Source organism: Eubalaena glacialis, chromosome X, assembly GCF_028564815.1.
Source record: "Eubalaena glacialis isolate mEubGla1 chromosome X, mEubGla1.1.hap2.+ XY, whole genome shotgun sequence".
Taxonomy (NCBI): domain Eukaryota; kingdom Metazoa; phylum Chordata; class Mammalia; order Artiodactyla; family Balaenidae; genus Eubalaena; species Eubalaena glacialis.
The window spans coordinates 44,448,790-44,467,855 of NC_083736.1; the positions used below are offsets into that span (position 1 = coordinate 44,448,790).

Below are 19,066 nucleotides of genomic sequence, written 5' to 3' on the forward strand. Positions count from 1 at the left end.
TTGGGTGCATATTGGGGGTAGATGGAGGGTGATTTGGAAGTGCTCTTCAGAGGTTAACAGTTTCAGGGCTGATTGTAGATGGTTTGGGGGAACAACTTGGGGGTATTGGAGGGTAGCTTATTTGTACAGCTTGGGTGTCCAAGGAAGGCAGATTGGGGGTACTGCTTTGGGATCAATGGACAATAGTTTGGGGATACAATTTGGGAGATGATGGAGTGTGGTTTGGAGTGCATTTGGGGCACCGGAGGGTAGTTGGGGGAATTTAGAAGTGTGGTGGTGGCTGATAGAAGGCAGTCTGTGGGTAGTTCTTGGGTGTTCGTTGCACGGTGAATTGGGGTGAGGGGCGCTAGTCTGATCACTGAGGGGGCGTGGCCTCGGTAGGGGACAGCTCCACCGCCCTCGAGAAAGCGTGTGCGCAAGCGCTCCGAACTGGTTCGCTCCTGGCGCTCCCAGGGCAGGGCAAAAAAAAAAAAAAAAAAAAAAAAAAAAAAAAAAAATCCGAAGACCCGAACTGGCGCCTGCGCACTTGGCCTCCGCCGCTGCTGTGGTCTTGCGCCCCGCCCCCTGTCTCTCCGCCCCCCCCTACCCCGCCCCTCCAGGCTCGCGCCTAGCGGCGGAGGTGGCGGTGCCGCTGGGAGCGGACAGACCTGAGTTGAAGGTGGGGGGCCGGGGTCCACTGCCCTCGGCCGAGCGGCTGCTACCCTCCCACCCTCCCCGCGCCCCCCGTCTGGCCCCCAGGGTTAACAGTCGCACGGCCGAACGCGGCCCACGGGCAGGGCGCGGAAGGGGAGTAGGCACGAGCCCGGGAACGAGCTGGGGGCAGCGAGGGAGGGGCGCTCCCACCACTCTTTCAGGCCTGCACCGACCCCGCCTACGCCGCGGGGCGAGGACCCTCGGTGAGTAACGCCCGCTTGGGGTTGGAAGGGAGGAGACGGCGGGGTGAAGGCCCGGAAACGCCGACCGGCGATGTACCTGCTCGCGCACCCCCGACCTCTGACCCCGTGGTCTCCCCCTCGACCCCTGCCTTACCTGGCTACATCTTTTTTTAACCTCGAAACCCGGCCAGTCTTGGCCCCAGGAGCTCTGGTCTGACCCCTGACCTAACCATATTTTGGCCTGGTGTGATCCTCAACCCCTGTTTTGTACCTCTAAATCCAGTCCTGACCCCAACCCCATCCAGTTATGTTCTCAGGATCCTTGACCTGACCCCAGATCCTTGCCTGACCCTGTTCCATCTCTGAAGCTCATCTTGCCTTGTCTTGATCTCCCCAGTTTCCGTCCTGATGCTTGACCTGCCTATTCTCTTGTCCAGTCCCTGAACCCCTTCCAGTCATGTCCTGTACCCCTAACCCCAGTCTGATCCAGGTCTGTCCCGATTCCTGACCTCTGACTTATGTACTTTCTCCCCACCCAGTACTATCCCCCGGGTCCCCCTCCTGTCTCCTGAACTCCATCCTGGCCCACCACCTTTAGACTGTCCCTCTTGCCTCCTGCCATGTCCCTGCCCCCAAACCTATGCTGTTTTCCCTTGTCTTCTCTTGGCCCATCACTGTCCTCGTTCCTATCCTCATTCTGTCCTGGTCTTTTCCTGTTCCTTACCTCCACCCTGAACCTGCTCTTTTCCCTATCCTCTTCCTTGAACCGCTGTCTTGGCCTGTCCCCCATCATGTCTTCTACCGTTTTATACTGACCCTGATCCCTGCCCTCCTCTTTTGTCCCCTACTGTCCCCTACTTTTTCTCTGGCCTTTGTCCATCCTATCCCCTGGCCAGTGTCCTGGATTCTTCTCTGTCTTATCTTTTGACCTCCATCCTACAACTCTGATTCTGTTTTGTCCCTTATACCCCTTCCTGTCCTGTGTCTTCATTCTGTCCCAACCCCAGGCCCCTGTTTTGCCCCTTACCATGCCCCTCCACGCTGTTCAGATCTCCCTGCTTCGTAACACCCACTTTCCATCTCCTCTGAGCCCAGAAGGACAGGGGTTCCATTATACCCTGACCATGAACTTGGAGGTTCCGCTGTACCTGTTATCTCTGAAATTCATCCCAAATGCTTCTCTTAGCATGAGCAAGAGCAAGCAGCCTTGTGGGCCCCGTGAGGCTGAGGGAGTTTTCACACGTGATTTCCCCCACCCAGTGATCTCACACAGAGCTTGCATTTCTCTCCCTGCCCCAGGAGGGCATGGAACTGTTCCTGTGCCCGCTACCCTCTCCAAGTGTGAAAGAACACCCTAAATTATTCAGTGACTCTCTGGGAGTCTGTGAGGTCTGGGTCATGTTTCCAGCCTTGCTAGGTTGGGGGCTGCCCCATGTAGGGGTGGGGGACTCAGGGGTATGTGTGAGTCTTCTAGGTCATGTTACCCCCATCTCCTGGTCTTGATCCCAGGTGCAGTGATCCCTGCTTTCCTGGCCTGGAAAAAAGTCCATCCTAGGCCAGAGGCTTCAGGGCTTGTTAGGGGTAGGATGGGGGCAGGAGTTTATCCTCCTCCTGTCAACAGTAAGCAGTACAAATCTTGATGCTGAGTCCATCCTACCTCTGTGGGCAGGTCTGTGTGTATTGGGGGATCTCTGGTAGAATCAGGCTCATCCAGTAGTGACAATAACAACAACAAAAAAAATAAGAAGTTCTCTTACTGCCTGAATCGCCTTGATTTTGAGGACAGACAGGGAGAATTTGAATAGTGAGGAAGTAACATGTCATTCAACTATGTTTTATTACCGTATTTCTCATAGAGAATAGTGAGAGTTTGAATAATGAAATATCAGACCTGTTTCATTTATCCAAAACAGGTATCCAAACCTATTAATAACAACACACACATCCCTCACTGTCCCAGTATATTTGGTACCCAAGTTCCGAGAGGGAGAGTTTGGATAGTTCAGACAGTGAAAGATATTAAGTTATCTGAAGTTATTTTGTTTTTGCATTTTGCAGAGTGAGTAGGGAGAATTTAGATAACGAGGGATAATGGCTCTAACTCAGAAATGTATTCAAATCTATTCATTTTCCTGTGCTCCAGTGGCAAGAGTTGGGATAGTAAGGGTACAGCATTATATAAATGTATTTGGTTCCTCTATTTTGCCTGGTGAGTAAGGAAAGCTCAGAGAGTGAGGGATACCAGTCCTATCTCAAAAATGTATCCAAATCCATTCAGTTCCTGTATTTGGATAGTGAGAGTTCAGACAATTTTTCTGAATATATTTGGTTCCTGCATTTTTGATGTTGAGGAGGGAGAGGTTGGATAATGAGGGAAAACAGCTCTGTTTCAAATATGTCTGGTTTGGCAAGTAAGGAGGGTTCTATATCTGGGCTGCAAGTAGGGAGGGTTTCGAGGCTGAGGGATACCAGCTGTGTCTGAAAGTGTGTGTGTGTGTGTGTGTGTGTGTGTGTGTGTGTGTGTATTTGATTCCTGAGTTCGGACTGGGAGGAATACTTGTAATTATGTACGACATATTACATATACATATTGAGCACTTACTGTGGGCCAGGCACTGTCCTAAGCAAGCTTTGAATGTCTTAGCTCCTGTCATGCTCCCAACCCCCCGGTGAGTTTTATACTGCTGTCAGCATCCCCATTTTACAGATGAAGACATTGAGGCACAGAGAAGTTGAGTGACTTGTCCAAGCAGTCACACAGCCAGGAAGTGGCAGAGCTGGGTTGAATCTCAGACCCACCACTTGCTAGCCCTATGGGAGGCCACAGGAGGCTCAGGTCCCCGCTGGGGTGGGGCTTAGAGGTGGTTGTCTTCCAGACTGTTAAAAGCTGTGGACCAGGGCAATGATGTGTGTGGGTGACTCCGCCTTGCCTGGCCCAAGAGACCCAGTTACCTGCTCTTCCCTCCTTACTCTCGCCCCAGCCCACCTCTGCCTGAGTTTATTATTGTAGTTATTAACAGTTGTTAATGATGTGGTATGAGTTTTCTTGCACTTTGAAATGTCTTCCAAAGTTACTTTGGTCTCCATTGGCTCTGTTAGCACCGTTTACCCGTTTTCCAAATGCAGAAATCTAAGCCTTGAGACTCAATCTGCATTGCTGGCCAGGTACACTTGTCCCTCTCGGCTCTGATGGTTTTTTTTGGCCGTGCCACACGGCTTGCGGAATCTTAGTCCCCCGACCAGGAATCGAACCCATGCCCCCTGCAGTGGAAGTGCGGAGTTCTAACCACTGGACCACCAGGGAATTCAGCTCTGATTTTATAAACAACCCCCTTCCCAGCCTCCTTGGTGTCCCACAAGAGGTGGGAGAGGCCATGGCTGAGAGGACACTCCCCACCAACACCCAGCTGCCCACCTTGTGGCTGCTGCCTCCATCAGCCCCAGGTAGTGAAGGGAGGGAGAAGGGGGGTGATGAAAGGGGCCTTTGTGTCCCGTGCCGGAAATCTCACACCCAGCAAGAAAGGTGGGCAGGGTGGCGGGAAGCCTCAGTAACACGTACACTGGGGTACACTGGGCGTTGCTGATACAGAGCAAGTTCCTCTCCAGGCTTGGCCCACCTGCCAAGTGGAGAGGGAGCTTTCCTCACTCTCCTCTTTCACATCTTGGCATGGGCTGCTGTCGGGGCCTGGGTTGGGCTTGGGCCCTGAGGTCACAGGGCAGATGGTCCCAAATGGAGCTCAAGATGTGTGGTGTGTGCCGGGGCAGGCCCAAAGCCCAGGTGATGGTGGGGGGGAAACAGTACATCGCAGAGACTCAGAGCCCTCCATTTCCTTGACTCCTGGCCAGAAATGCCCCAGGAGGTTGGGGGAGGAACTGGGGCGACCCAGCCTGGATGTGAAGAAGCATGAGCCCCGGTTCCCACTCCTCCTCCCTTGCAGGAGTTGCCTCTGTCAACTTGCAACCCAGGACCCAGCCCCCTGAGTTCTGATTCTACCTGCTCTCATGCCTCTGTGATCAGAATCGGGCCTCTTCACCTCTGCGAGCCCCAGCTTTCATCTCTCCAAGCTGGCTATGAGGAGCTGGGTCTGTGCCATCCTCCCAGGTTTGTAGGGGTCAGGAGGGGTTAAACCACCAGTGTGTTTCTTCCGTTTGCTGGGATGATTTCTTCTGAAGCTGCAGAAGGTGGTAGGGTCTTGAGACATGGTCTCTCCTTAGAAAAGTGGACCTTGTCTGTCCCAACTTGGGAAACTATTACCCCAGTGAGGGTGGGAATTGCCCTAAGACCTTCTCCCACCCCTGCCTTGCCCTGGGAGGAAAGGATAGGGGTGTCAGGAACGTGGAGTGCTGCCAAGAGACGCACACCCGAGGTACCCCAAGTCCTCTCCTGTGCTTACAACTCCCCAGACCTCCATCCCTTGGCTCCCAGGTAGTACCCTAGGGTGGGCAGGGTCTGATTTGGGTACTTGGGCAGCACCAGAGGCAGTCGCCGCTCCCACGACCCTTAGCCCTTCTTCCTCAGTCCTCTGTTAGGTGTATGGGGTGAGGGGGGAGGTCCAGGCTCTCTTCTTGGCCGTGCTGGACACCCTGAGGGGACTTGGCTCCAAGACAGCTCCTAAGGGTGGCCGGAGCCCTGGTGTCAGGCAGGCAAGGGTTAAAAGGTATGGGCCGGCCCAGTCCCTGGCCAGGTAGGCTGGGCCATTGCCTAGTGGGAGGCGGCCTAGGCATCCGCCACTGCGCTCACCCGCTTATTGCCACTACCAGCTGGAGCAGGGCCTGGTTGAGACAACTACTTTTTTTGAGGTACCTGAGGCCACCCCACAGCACCTCTCTGCTCTGGCATTGGTGAGCACCTGGGAACAATGGGCCCAGGGGCGAGGGGTCGGGGGAGAAGGGCACAGGGTGTGCTGAAGTTCCCTGCGGGAGGCAGCTAGGTCTCTGTGAGAGGCACAGCGAGGAAGGAGGGCCTGGCTAGAGGGGCGAAGCCTAAAATGTCCAATTTTCTTTCCTGGCATGAAGCCGATTCCTTGCCGGAAGTGGACGAGGGGAAGGGATGGGGGAGAAGAGAAGCCAGCGTCCCCCTTCTCTGCTCCCCGCTACTTCCTCTCCCCCTTCCTCCCCTGCAGGGGTAGCCTCTGCCCTCCTTCAACCTGGGGCCCAGCCCCCTAGGAAAGCCCAGACTGGGCTGTTGAGAAACTACTTGCCGGCACCTGCCTGGTCCTCCACACTGTTCCCCTAGAGTGCGGGCGGTGGGGGAGGACCTCTGGGGCGGTGTGGGGAACAGGCCCAGGCATTGGGAGTTTGTATTTGCTCCGAAGGTGGCGGGATGTGGAAATGGGGGTCCCACTGAGGTGTTGGGGTGCCACCCAGGTGAGGTGTCTTGGTTGTAAACAGTCATTACAGCCAGGAATTTCTTTCTCGGCTGTGGTGTCAGAAGGGCAGACCTGAAAAACCTGCTGGGCCCGCCTCTGGGTGTGGGGGGTGCCCTCTGCAGCTCTCTTGCTGCAGCCCATCCTGGGACGGGACGGGGACACGGGGTCACCAGTGGGGAGACCCAAGGGCTGGTGTGTGGGTGTGTTGGGGAGGGGACTGCTGGGATTCCCCCTTCTCACCATCTTTGGGTGGGAACCAGGCAGTCCCAGGACCCCAGGCCAATATGCGGAGGGTAGGTGAGCAGAGGCAGAGGCTTGGGAGCGGGTGTGAGCGTGTTGGGGGTGTGGAGCGTGGACCCTGCCCGATGACCCCATGACTCAGGCCCTAGCTATGTCCCCGAGGTCAGGCTGACAGGGTGGAGTCGGGGTTCCTGCCTATACCCCATGTGGACTTCCAGGATGCCACGAGCTCCCAGGGAAGGAAGGCTCGAGGCATCCCAGTGTGGGATGTGGGACCAATCCTGGTGAACGGGCCCACTGGGGAGGAGTTGAGGTTCCTGTTGAGGTGGAGGAAGGTTTAGAGTTCCTCAAACCCAAATGGGGGCTGGGGAAGAAGGAACCCCAGGAGCCGAGGGGCAGAGCAGGCTAAGCTGGGACCTCAAGGAAAGCCTGCCGTGCCGGGCAATGTCAGACCTTGGAGGGGGGTGGTGAGGGCATGTGAGCACCTCTGCAGAGCACATGCTGCTGCCTGGATGTGCAAAAAGGCTTTAGGGACTGACCCCGCCCCTGATGTTGAGGACAAGGAACCCCTGCTTTGTGGGAGGGGCACAGCCCCCATGGGGTGGGTGGGAGGACTGCCGAGAAGCTGGTGGCACCCTATTAGCAGCTTGGCCACACCCCCAATGCATAGATGGGGAAGGGGCTTGAACCCACCCCTCCGTGGCTGCCTGGGTCTTCACACCTGGCCACCATGTCATGACAAAGTGCGAGGTAGGTGGGGATGGGACCTCTGTGGCCTCATGAGGTCCTCCCAATCGCCTGCCACCGAGGTCAGGCCAGGTGGTGGGAGGTGATGTCACCTGGCTGCCCAGCTGGGGACTGAGCAGGCTGTGGGACGGAGGGAGCAAACTCCAGAGGAAGGGATGAGGGCAGGGCTGGCAGCCAGCCAAGGCCGGCTCCATGGTCAGCCAGGGTGTCTGGGGGCAGAGGAGGAGGCAGGAGGCAGTCAGCTTGTTATCTGCAGCTGTGGGCTCTGCCACTCCCAGTCCCAGCAGGCTGACTTCCCTGTGCCGGGTGCAGGACAGGCTGGCGTGCGGGGAGGGGCCGGAGGGGTCCTGAGGCCAAGTGAACGCTCTCCCTGCCGCACGAGGGCCGCGGGATAGAGTTGGGACAAGTAGCGACCCACAGACCACAGTCATTCTTTTATTCACCCAGCAGACTTTCATTGAGCACTTGCTGTGTGCACAGAAGTGTTCTGAGTGCCAGAGATACTGATACATTTTCTGTCCTCATAAATGTACAAGGGAGGCACAGTCTTGTTTGACAGCAGTTGTGAGGGGACATAATGCGGGGGCCCACCTCTGGAAGTGACACTGAAGCCCCAGAATGTAAGAGAGAACCAGGGGCTGGAGTGGCGAGAGGTGAAAAGTGCACTTTGGACAGCAGTGGCAGCCTGCGCAAAGGCCTGGCGGCCTGATGGGCTGGGAGCTTATGAGGGATTGGTGGGGTTCAGCACCTCTAGTAAGGGGGAGTGTTGGACCGGAGGGGTGGGCCTGGCTACATCCGTAGCTAAGGGCAGATTATTTCATCTCTTTGTGTCTTACTCTCCTCATCTCTAAAATGGGGGTAATAATAATCACAGAACTGCCATCACAGGGTGGTTGTGAAGATTAAATGTGGCATAGAAGGTAACTGTTCCAGGCACCCAGGTGCTTAATAAATGCCTACTGTTCTTGTAGTTGGTTGAATCTGTACCATTAATTCTCCCTTCCCAGGCAAGACTCCTGACTGTGGCCCATGGGCCTTTGAGGAGGCATTGTAAGTCCGCCCAGCTCCCCACTTGCTGAGCTCCCACTCAATGGGAAGGGAACCAAGGTACCAGGGCCTTGACATTGACACAGATTCTCAGAGGGCAGGCCAAGCAGGTGGGCGGGGTCAGGGTACCCCTTATTCCCAGCTGGGGTGTGGGAACCTGGGTAGAGGGGGAGGTTGGCGGTGCACACCGGATGTGCTTCCTCAGTGGCTCCTGTGCATCACTGCTAGGCCTTGTCCAGCCATCAGCCACAGCCTCTTGACAGCACCAGGATGGAAGTCAAAGGTCAGCTGATCAGCTCTCCCACCTTCAGTGCCTCAGGTTAGTATCTGGTTCCCCCTCCTGCTGCCTCCTCCCCTGCTCTGAGTCACCACCTGCCCACTTGGGAAGGGTTGGTCCCTGGCCCCACAGCTGCCCCAGGCTGCCCTGATTGCCCCCCGATCTTTGCTCCCTCTGTGTCCAGCTGCTCTGTTTGGAGAGGCTGCCCCCCAGGTGAAGTCAGAGCGTCTGCGGGGGCTGCTCGACCGTCAGCGGACCCTGCAGGAGGCCCTGAGCCTGAAACTTCAGGAGCTACGAAAAGTGTGTCTCCAGGAGGCGGTGAGGGCCGGACCCTAAGGGTGTCGGTGCGGGGGGAGGAACAGGCACGAGGTAGGCAGACTGCGGTGGTGATTGCTGAGCCACTTGTCTGAGCTGTAGATTCCCCAAAGCTCAGCTTGCATGTCTTAGAATCAATAAAATATGGTGATATTTTGCCACCATCCCCTATCAACAATTTGAAATTCAAAAAAACTCAAAAACAGAACAAAACAAGTTATTTCCAAAACTTGGCAGTGAAACCTGACCTGAACTGACACGGGGTGATTTATAGTTTCGATTTATCCCCCTTGCTGTGAATGACCACACAGTTTGCCAGAAATAATAATGCAGTTCAGAGCATGCAGCCCACGCCCTGAAGGAAATGTCATATAATATGCAGTGTACAGATGGTGTCACCTTTATAAAAACTATGAAATTCTGTATTCCAAAGCAGGTCTCCCTGCCTCCCGTGCCCACTGCCCCGGGGACTTGGGCCACTGAGGCGCTGAGAGTCTCTGCTGCATACCCACCTGGTGGAGAATTGGGAGGAGGAAGAGAAATAACAGGCATGGGTGCTGAGCAGGGCTGGGCTCCTAGTAGGACTTCTGTACCTTCGGGGGTCGTTACTGCTTTGCCACATCCCCCCAACTAACACTTGGTAGTCTCTGACCCCTGCCCCCGCCCAGGAGCTGACTGGCCAGCTGCCCCCCGAGTGCCCACTGGAGCCTGGTGAACGGCCCCAGTTGGTCCGCCGGCGGCCACCTGCAGCCCGCGCCTACCCTCCACCGCACCCCAATCCAGCACACCACTCCTTGTGCCCTGCCAAGGTGAGCAGATGGGCGTGCAGAGCAACATGGGGGTGGGACAGGAGCCCGGAGGAAGCCGAGAGCGGGTTGCAGCCAGGGGAAGGAGAGGCTACGGTGAGGAGGGAAGGAGCTTGAGGGAGGTGGGTTCCAGGTCTGAGAGAGGATGCTGGTCCCTGTCAGGATAGGCCTCTCACCCCCAGGAAGATGAAGAGGCCCAGCCCTAATCCACACAGGCCCTGCCCCCAGAGGGAGAATAGGCCACCCCCAGGAGGGGCAGGCCCCGCCTCCAGCATAGCTGGGCTTTGCCACCACTTGGTCCTGGTGCTTGGCCATTTCCATTTCCAACATTTGGTCCTGTCCCACCCTCTTGGGTAGGCCCCGCAGGAGCTGGCGCTCGAGGCCCTGGAGCGCGAAGTGTCAGTGCAGCAGCAGATTGCGGCAGCTGCCCGCCGCCTGGCCTTGGCTCCTGAGCTCAGCGCCGAGCAGCGCCGACGTCGGCGCCAGGTCCAGGCAGATGCTTTGCGGAGGCTGCATGAGCTGGAGGAGCAGCTCGGGGACGTCCGGGCCCACCTGGGTCTCCTGGGGATCCCGCCGCCCCAGCCCCTGCCGCTGTCTGCTGGGACAGTTATCACTGCCCAGGGAGTCTGCCTGGGCACGCGCCTCGCTCAGCTCAGCCAAGGTGAGCCAGGCCCTGTCACCCCACCGATGAAAGCAGGAAGGTGGGCATTGGCTAAGGGACATGGTAGAGGTGGAGTGGGTGAGCAGCCAGTGAAAAGTGGGAGGTAGGCAGAACTTAAGGGGCCCTACCAGTAAGACGAATTGTGTAAACTGGCTCCTGGGCAAGGGTGGGGCCATTGGGAATAGGCATCAGGAAAGTGAGGGACCAAGCCTCTGGTGGTCTTGGATTTAGGTAAAGGTGGATTCTTGGGAAGTGTACGGGATGGGGAGGAGACGGCCCAGTGGTGTAAGGGGATGGGACCCAGACCTTGCATTGATAGGCCTGGGTCTCCCCTTCTTACCTGTAGAAGACGTAGTTCTGCACTCGGAGAGCAGTTCCCTCTCAGAGTCTGGGGCCAGCCATGATAATGGTGAGGACCCCTGTCCCCCAAATCCGCCCATCTTTTGATGCTTAGCCCCCACCCTCCCTCTTCAGCTCCTCTTTAGCCATGACCCATCCTCCTGTGGAGCCCGCATTTTCTTTGCTTCAATCCCCCCGCCCCGCCCCATCAGCCCCAGTTCCTGCCTCATCCCTTAGCTCTTCCTCAGCTTGTCGTACCTGCTTAGCCCTCTGCCCCTCCCTACCTCCCTAGCCCCTGCTCTTTGCTTTGCCCACAACCCTTCAGGCACCCTCCCATTGAATTCTCCCCCACTTTCTCCCTTCCACCCAGAGGAGCCCCGTGGCTGCTTCCCTCTGGCTGAGCGCCCTTCACCACCGAAGGCCTGGGACCAGCTGCAGGCAGTATCTGGGGGCAGCCCTGAGCGGCGAACCCCGTGGAAACCACCCCCGTCGGATCTTTATGGGGATCTGAAGAGCCGGCGGAACTCTGTGGCCAGCCCCACCAGGTGAGGGTGAGCCCCTCCCCTCCTTCCCCAGGAGCCAGGAGTGGGAGCTGAGCCTGGGCTGGCAGGAGGGCCTGCTGCTAGGTACGGTCTCTAACCTGGACCCCCACCTGGGCCTGCTCGTCTCTGTCTAGCCCCACACGCTCGCTGCCCAGGAGTGCCTCCAGTTTTGAGGGGCGAAGTGTGCCTGCCACCCCTGTCCTCACCCGGGGCGCTGGCCCCCAGCTCTGCAAGTAAGTGGACTCTGAGGGTGAGATTGAAGGTCAAAGGAGGGAACCGGTAGTTCTAACTGGGGGTGTTGGGGAGAGCATTATCAAAGGGTGTGGGACATGAAAGACTGGCCTTTAAATCTATCAGTTTTATTCTGGTTTTCTATGTAGGTTGTATGAAAACGCAAGAATTTTATTTTTGTTTCAGAACTTTTGTTCATAATGCACCCTATTGCATGATAAAGAAATATAGGTAAAACACCTTTTGGAATATGCCATATGTGTGTATGTGTAATGTCACATTATAAATAAAATTTTTTTAATTGACCAAAAAAAAAAAAAAAGAAAAGAAAAGAAAGGCTGGGTTTTGAAAGGTGAATAGGAGTTGTCTTGGTGGAGAAGGGGGTGGGGATTTGGGGCAGAAGCACCAAAGTTTGAGAATGGGCTTTTCTGTGCATTTTGGGCAAGTCATTTCCCTTCTCTGAATCTTTGTCTCCTCATTTGTGAAATGGGGATAATAATATCTGCCTGTGGAAGATACTGTAGGCATAAATGAGTTCTGGTTAACATGTACTGCGTACCTACCATCTGCTAGGAATCAGTGCTTTACTTGGTATCAAACTCATTTAATTGTCACAACATCCCTGTGAGGTAGGTGCTATTATTATTCCCACTTTAGAGATGAGGAAACTGAGACACAGAGAGGTTAAGTAACTTGCTAGTAAACTGAAGACCTGGTATTTGAACCCAGGCAAGTTTGACTCAAGAGTCCGTGCTTTTAACCACGGTACTCTACTACTTCTTAAACAAGTATGTACTTACTAAGTGCCTACTTTTTCCGGGCTGTGAACAAAACAAAGTCCCCATCCTTGTGACACTTGCATTCTATGAATAGTGGCTGTTGGGATGATAGTTTTGGGTGGTTCATACACATGATGGGACAGAGAATTCAGGAAGGGTCTTGAATTCCTGGCCTAAGGTTTAGGACCTCATGTTAGAGGAGGCGGGGAGCCCTGAGAAGCACCTTAGCAGGGGATGAGGGGTCAGATGTGTTAGGAAGAGCCCTCCGCCCTCCCCTGCTAGCATTTCCTCTTGAGCCCTACACACACTTACATCTCCCTCAGAGCTAACAGTCCCAGGCACCCCCCGTACGTTTTTAACCCCTCTGCTCCCCAGTCCGTGGCAGAACCTCTGCTGCTCTTTACATGCCACTACCTTTCACCTTTATACACACAGCTTCTAATCCTGGGCCTATTTTGGAGGTGTGGAAGTGAAGGCTCAGAGAGAGGCAGGATAGGGAGGGCACTCATCCCATCTCCCTGATATTTCTGACCCTTCTCCCATCACCCCCACCTCTGCTCCCCCAGACCTGAAGGCCTCCATTCTCGCCAGTGGTCCGGCAGCCAGGACTCCCAGATGGGCTTCCCCCGGGCGGACCCTGTCTCCGACCGTGCCTCCCTCTTTGCAGCTCGCACCCGCCGCAGCAATAGCTCCGAGGCCCTTTTGGTGGACCGGGCAGCTAGTGGGGGAGCTGGCTCCCCGCCTGCGCCTCTGGTTCCCCCTGCCGCTGGTCCCCCAGTCTGCAAGAGCAGTGAGGTGCTATATGAGCGCCCCCAACCAACTCCTGCCTTCTCCTCCCGCACGGCTGGCCCCCCAGACCCTCCCCGGGCTGCCCGGCCCAGCTCAGCCGCCCCTGCCTCCCGCGGGGTCCCCCGGCTCCCGCCTGTGTGTGGGGACTTCCTCTTGGACTACTCCCTGGACCGGGGCCTGCCCCGCAGTGGCGGCGGGACAGGCTGGGGGGAGCTGCTGCCCGCAGCTGAGATCCCAGGACCCCTCTCCCGCCGGGATGGGCTCCTCTCCATGCTCCCAGGCCCACCACCTGTGTATGCAGCTGACGGCAGCAGCCCCCTCCTCCGCAGCAAGGACCCCCACAGCCGTGCCACCCGCACCAAGCCCTGTGGCCTGCCCCTGGAGGCCGCTGAGGGCCCAGAGGTGCATCCCAACCCTCTGCTGTGGATGCCCCCACCCGCTCGTATCCCCCCAGCTGGTGAGCGCAGCGGCCACAAGAACCTTGCCCTGGAGGGGCTGCGGGACTGGTACATCCGGAACTCGGGACTGGCCACAGGGCCCCAGCGCCGGCCTGGGCTCCCCCACATGGGCCCGCAGCACCCGCCCTTCCTCCATGCCCGCTGCTATGAGGTGGGCCAGGCGCTGTATGGGGCCCCCAGCCAGGCGCCACTCCCGCATTCAAGGAGTTTCACGGCGCCCCCTGTCTCCGGCAGGTATGGGGGGTGCTTTTACTGATGGGTAGGGGTCTCTTGAGGCAGATGGCAAAGGTGTCCAGGCCAGGGAGCCAGCTAGTCATGGTAGTTAATGACATGGACCACGAGAGAAGTAGCTGCAGCCTTGGCCCGGGGTCATTGGGCCCTGCCTGACTCGCATTAGTCCGTGGGGTCTCGGTGGAGGGGTATCTTGGGTCCTGGTAGCAGCAGTTCTTCACCAAGCTAATACAAGAATTTTAATATTTGAACAACCAGTGCATGTCAGCTGAAAATGAGCCTTGAAACTAGGGTGCTGGGAGGAAGGGACGTCCTGTGCCCCTTGCCTTTCTCTTCCTCTTTTCACCACGCCCCACGCTTGCGAGCCTAAAGGTGCTGTCCTGTGCCTGCCTCCACCTCTTTAACGAGCCTCTTTTCCTCTCTCTTTCTGTGTCTTGTCCGTCTTTTCCTCTCTCCTCTGTCTTCCCACCCTGTCCTCCGGATTCCTGCTACCCCTTCTAAAGATACTACGCGGACTTCCTGTACCCCCCGGAGCTGAGCGCTCGTTTAAGTGACCTGACGCTAGAGGGGGAGCAGTCCTCCGGTTCTGACCCCCAGACCCCGGGGACACTGGTCTGACCCCTTCTCATATGCCCCTTGTTGGCCTGGGTATGACTTCAGTCTGGGGAGCACACAGCTGACCTCGCTGAGCCCTGGGGTGTGGCTGCTCTCGGTCCTGGGGGGCACCAACGTGATCTTCTAGGGCTCCTAGCTCCCCGTGGGCCCACGAAGGTGTCTGACACCCTGTGTCTCCTCTCACGCTGTGCTGGGGACTGGGGGCCCTCCGCCAGCTTAAAAGAGAGGGGAGGGGATGATGTAATGGGGACTCCAAGCCCCTTCCTCCATTTCTGTTTACAGTTGTGATCTAGGTAGTCACTGTCTTCCCTCAACACTAGACGTTTTATAAAAAAGGAAACTGTGATCTCGTCCTGGTTGGGTTCATTCCTGTCCCCATGCCCAACCTGTTCCATTCAGGAGCCCCCTCCACAAAACGGGCCATATAGGGTCTCAGGGCTCAGTTTGGGGCAGCCAGGAGACTCCGGTGTGAACAGAACTCCCTGCCACCCCCCACTGGGGCAGTTTTTCTTGGGGAGGTGCCCACATTTGGAAGGAATGAAGTCTCTGCCCACATTTGGAAGGACTGAAGTCTGGGTGGGGGGCTTGCGTTCATTTTCCCTCCCCCAGGGTGCCTGAAGGCGCCCCAGTCCCTGTCTGCCTGTCTGTGCCCGCTGCCTCTGCCCACAGAGTGAGATGACCCAGCCTTTGGCGGCAGCCTCCTCTGCCCCGACTATCCCCAGTCAGGAGGCCCCGCAGGAGGACCAAAGGGCAGAACCATTGGGTGTGTTGTGTCCTGGGATGTGGCGGTGGTGGAACCTGGCGTCTGGTAGATGACAATGAAATCCCCAAGTGACGTCTCGCCACGGGTTATGTCACACCTTCCTTGGCTTTCCTTCCATCCACCACTTTTTAAACAAATCCACACAAGCTGTGTTTTCTATGATACCTATCTGTGGCTTTCTGGAGCTGGGGGTTCCCCTACCCCCTTTACCTAGTGTTAAACTTTTCTTTTTGTACTAATGGATCTGGGCCCAAGACACTACCCACACTGGAAGGGGATTTCTATAATAAATGTGTAAACTGAACCCGTGCATTGCTTCCCTGTCTGCCTTGCCTTGGGGGCCCACATCTTTAGCTAAGACTAGATAATGTATTTTTACAAGAAAAGAAAATATAGCACCATGGAAACAGCCTGTGATAATGTCATCTGCTTTGGTTTTACTTGCTTTGTGATGTGGGGCAACTTCTTTGCCTTTCCGTGCTCAGATTCCTAGCCAAGAGCCCTTAGTAATACAAATGCTGGCAGCAAACACTCTGTGCCCTTAACTCCCTTGTGTGTTAATGCCACCCTAGAGGTAATAGGTTCAAGAAAGGAACTGAGAGCTCGTCCTTCAGTCCACATATTTGACAGAGACCCAGTCAGAAAGTCTCTAGTAGAATTGAAAAGCAGGTCACTTCTGGCCATTGAAACACACAGACTTTACCCAGGAGGCCCAAATTGGCTTGAGCAACGCAACAGCCTTTATTGTTGTAGCAACACTGATATATATGCCCCATTCCTGGTCAGGGCTACCCCCACCCCACCCCACCCCATCCCACCCCTTGGTCCTTGTCACTGTGGAACTTTGTGGGGGGTGGGCTGGGGAGTGGCAGAATCCCTAAGCAGAGCTGGAGGGAGGCAAGTGGGACTGGTGAGTGTTGGGGTCACCTGGGACCAAGGGTTCAACTGGGTCAGGATACCTGAATCCTCCACCCAGATGGGGGCTGAGAACACTTGGATCCTGGGTTCAAAGCTGGGGTGGGGTCTAGAAAAGCCTTGGTCCAGGGTTCAAGATCTGAGAATGCCTTGGTCCCAGTCCCCAGCTTTGGGGCTGAGCGTGGGAGATAGGTGGGTCCCAGATTGGGGTTGGGGGGCAGTGTCTCTGGGCCCAGAGTTGGAGGTTGGCCATGGATGCTCTGGTCTCCAAGCCCCAGTTTTGGGCTGGATGTGGGTGTCTCTGGTTCCCAAGTTCAGGGCTGGGAAGACTCTGGTTTCCTAAACTGGGGGGCTGGGTATGAGGGAATATCCCAGTTTGGGACCTGGGGGAAGGGTTGCAGTTGTCCTGTTTTTTGAACTGGGCAGGGGCTCCTATTTTAAGGACTGGGAAAGGGCTCTGGGTCTGGGCCAGGGTGGGGATGGCATTCTCCATGTCTTGGGTACAGATCCCAGGGCCCTAGGATCCAGCCTCCTGTTCTTGTCCCAGCGCCTCCAGCAGCAACCCCATTGGCGTCCGCTTGAGACCAATGCTCTCGATCTGGTTCTCAATCTTGTTCTTGAGGTTGCGCAGGCGCAGTGACGCGTGCACCAGGATCACTGTGGGCAATACCGAGAGGAGTGGGGTCAGTGGGATGGGACATCAGCCTTTAGCTAATGGGGGCCCAGAGAAGGGAACTGGAGCACAGGCAGACCAATGGCGTGGTCAGTAGCCAGGACGCCTCTGAACCCTGCTAGTGTGGCGGAGTAATGCGCTTCGCAACAGGGGCGTGGCCAGGGAGGGTGCCCAGTAATGGGGACGTGGCCGGTGGAAGGCACTTCATACTAGCAGTGACGCCCAGAAGGGCGGTTGTAAGAGGGACGTTCCCAGAGAGGGGAGCAAAGCCAGGGAAGCGCTTTGTAAAGGAGGTGTGGCCTTGCCCGCCGGGTGTCCCAGCCCCCTCTCAGCCCAGGAACCAGGGTACGGCGGGCCTGGTGCCGTTTGCGAGCGCTGGCCGTCTTCCCGGCCATCTCAGGGTAGTGGAGACTCACGAAGCACGGGCCCGGCGATGCTGAGCAGGAAGGTGCAAGCGCCGCCCGCGGCCCAGAGAACGAGGAGGCCGACGGCAAGCACTGCGGCCAGGCAGGCGGCTGGGTGGCTGCGACGGCAGCGGCGCACGGCTGCTCGAGTCTCAGCCGCCCACACCAGCATGCCAAGGGCCACCGCCACTACCAGCGCGCTTAGGAGGGTGTGCAGCGGGCGCACGTACCTGCGGGGACAATGGAACTAAGCTAGCTGGGCAGGCGGGGAGAGGGCCGCCTGGCCCCCGTGCCTCCCAGACCACCGTCCACCAGAGTCCGTGCCCCAAGAGCTTTGGTTCCCACCCCCACCCCCACCCCCCGCCCCCGCTCCCGCTCCGGACCCTCCAGCCCGGCAAATACTCCCGTCAGCCCTGTCTCCAACAGGTCCACCCTTCAGGGATTCCAACTCCCAGGAGCCCTGGGCTCCCCTGGAGCCTGTGGACCCTGTGGACCCTCATTTCTTTCTGTCAATCCTACAGTCCCATCTTCCTGAGATCTGCTTCAGGCCCTCCCATCCCGCTAGGCCCCAGGGCTCACAGCCTTTCCCTGCTCTTTCCTTCCGACCCTACCCCTGCAGGACCCACTCCAGCCGGCCCCCCCATCCCAACGTGCCCCAAAACCCACTCTTTGCAAAGGCCCAGCCCTTGCAAATTCCTCTTCCAGTCCTTCTGTTTCCATACATTTCCCTCTCCCCAGGCCCAGAGTCCCTTCCAGACTTCCTCCCCTTCAAATTCCCCCTCCAGGCTCCCATTTCCTATAGATTCCTCCCTCATTACTAGAACCCCTTCCAGGCTTTCAGTGCCACTCTTAACTTCCAGTCCTGCCCAAGTCCCTCTTCCAGGTTCTCCATCCCTCCCTGGTCTCAGGCCTTCCATCCCCGGGTCCTCCCTCTAGACTCAAGTTCCCCAACAGGTACCTGCTCCTGGAGCATTCCAATTACAGCCAGGTCCCTCTCCAAGCCCAGATCCTCCAGAAGTCCACCCTTCAACTTGACCACGTCCTGTCCCTGTCGTAAATCCTCCAAGGCCATCTTAATCTGGCCCCATCACCCCTCAGGCACAGTCGTGTCCCACTTTCGGGCCCTCCTTATCTTCAGGTCCACACTTCCCCCTACCCCCGCAGGACCCACTCCAGCCGCCCCCCCATCCCAACCTGCCCCTAAACCCACCCTTTGCAAAGGCCAACCCTTTCAGATTCCTCTTCCAGGCCTTCTGTCTCCCAGTTTTCCCTTCAGTTTCACACTCTACTGAATTCGCCCTTCAAGGTCTTGCAGCCCCCTCAAAATCCCGCGGGTCCACCCTCCATGCCCAGCGGGCGCCCCCGGCCAACCTGCGCCTCCCTCCCTCCCTCCCTCACCCGGCCAGAGCGAGACCGAGGCCGAAGCAGATAAGGTAGTTGGTTTGATAGTAGAGAAGGTTGTTGATGACGCGGTGGCACCATCGCTGCGGGTCGCGTGGATCCGGGGCCGCCAGACGCGCCGACCCCAGAACGAAGTCGTCCAGGGCGCGTAACGGTGGCAGCCGCACCTCCGACATCCTGCCGGTCGATGTAGCTGGACCAGCCAGAGGAGCGGCCGGACTACAACACCCGTTCTACACCGCGCCACCGTGGGGCACACCGGGAAACGGAGTCTGGGCCCTGCAACCGCTACCCTGACGACCTAGTGGACTGCGCAGAGGCAGCAGCGCACGTGACCGAAAATACCAACAACACGCCGGAACTGTAAGGTAGCAGGGGCCGCTGGGAAATTAAGTCTCCGCCGCGGGGCGAGGCATTCCCGTCCACCCCCAGGCGGGGGCGCCACGGGGACGGTTCTGGGCGGTGCTGGCGGCTCTGGCACACAGTGGCCAGACATTAGAAGACATGCAGAGACTGTCAGATGGACCCGAGGAGGATCCCACTTCCTTCCTGTCAGGGTCCAAGAGGTTCACACCTTTCCAGGAAACTC

At 57.2% G+C, this 19,066-nt stretch overlaps 2 protein-coding genes across 10 annotated transcripts; one reads left to right on the plus strand and one right to left on the minus strand.

Moving 5' to 3' along the window:
* Positions 1 to 613: 613 nt before the first annotated feature.
* On the plus strand, positions 614 to 15,384 carry CCDC120 (coiled-coil domain containing 120). Of its 9 annotated transcripts, none has more exons than XM_061178956.1 (12): positions 614 to 896; positions 4,814 to 4,977; positions 8,239 to 8,338; positions 8,507 to 8,597; positions 8,740 to 8,873; positions 9,539 to 9,679; positions 10,034 to 10,337; positions 10,684 to 10,746; positions 11,047 to 11,221; positions 11,353 to 11,451; positions 12,795 to 13,709; positions 14,210 to 15,384. In XM_061178956.1, exons 4-12 carry the CDS (start codon positions 8,549 to 8,551, stop codon positions 14,322 to 14,324), a joined length of 1,995 nt encoding a protein of 664 aa, XP_061034939.1. In that variant the 5' UTR covers positions 614 to 896; positions 4,814 to 4,977; positions 8,239 to 8,338; positions 8,507 to 8,548; the 3' UTR covers positions 14,325 to 15,384. The 9 variants fall into 9 exon arrangements, with proteins under 9 accessions (XP_061034939.1, XP_061034942.1, XP_061034943.1 ...); XM_061178959.1 differs by having other exon boundaries at positions 8,239 to 8,281; XM_061178960.1 differs by lacking the exon at positions 8,239 to 8,338.
* Positions 15,385 to 15,826: 442 nt separating this feature from the next.
* PRAF2 (PRA1 domain family member 2) lies at positions 15,827 to 19,044 on the minus strand. The gene is made up of 3 exons (XM_061178713.1): positions 18,475 to 19,044; positions 17,089 to 17,306; positions 15,827 to 16,656 (listed from the first exon to the last, which is right to left on the minus strand). The coding sequence occupies exons 1-3, from the start codon at positions 18,651 to 18,653 to the stop codon at positions 16,517 to 16,519; spliced, it is 537 nt and encodes a 178-aa protein (XP_061034696.1). The 5' UTR covers positions 18,654 to 19,044; the 3' UTR covers positions 15,827 to 16,516.
* Between the last annotated feature and the right edge of the window lie 22 nt (positions 19,045 to 19,066).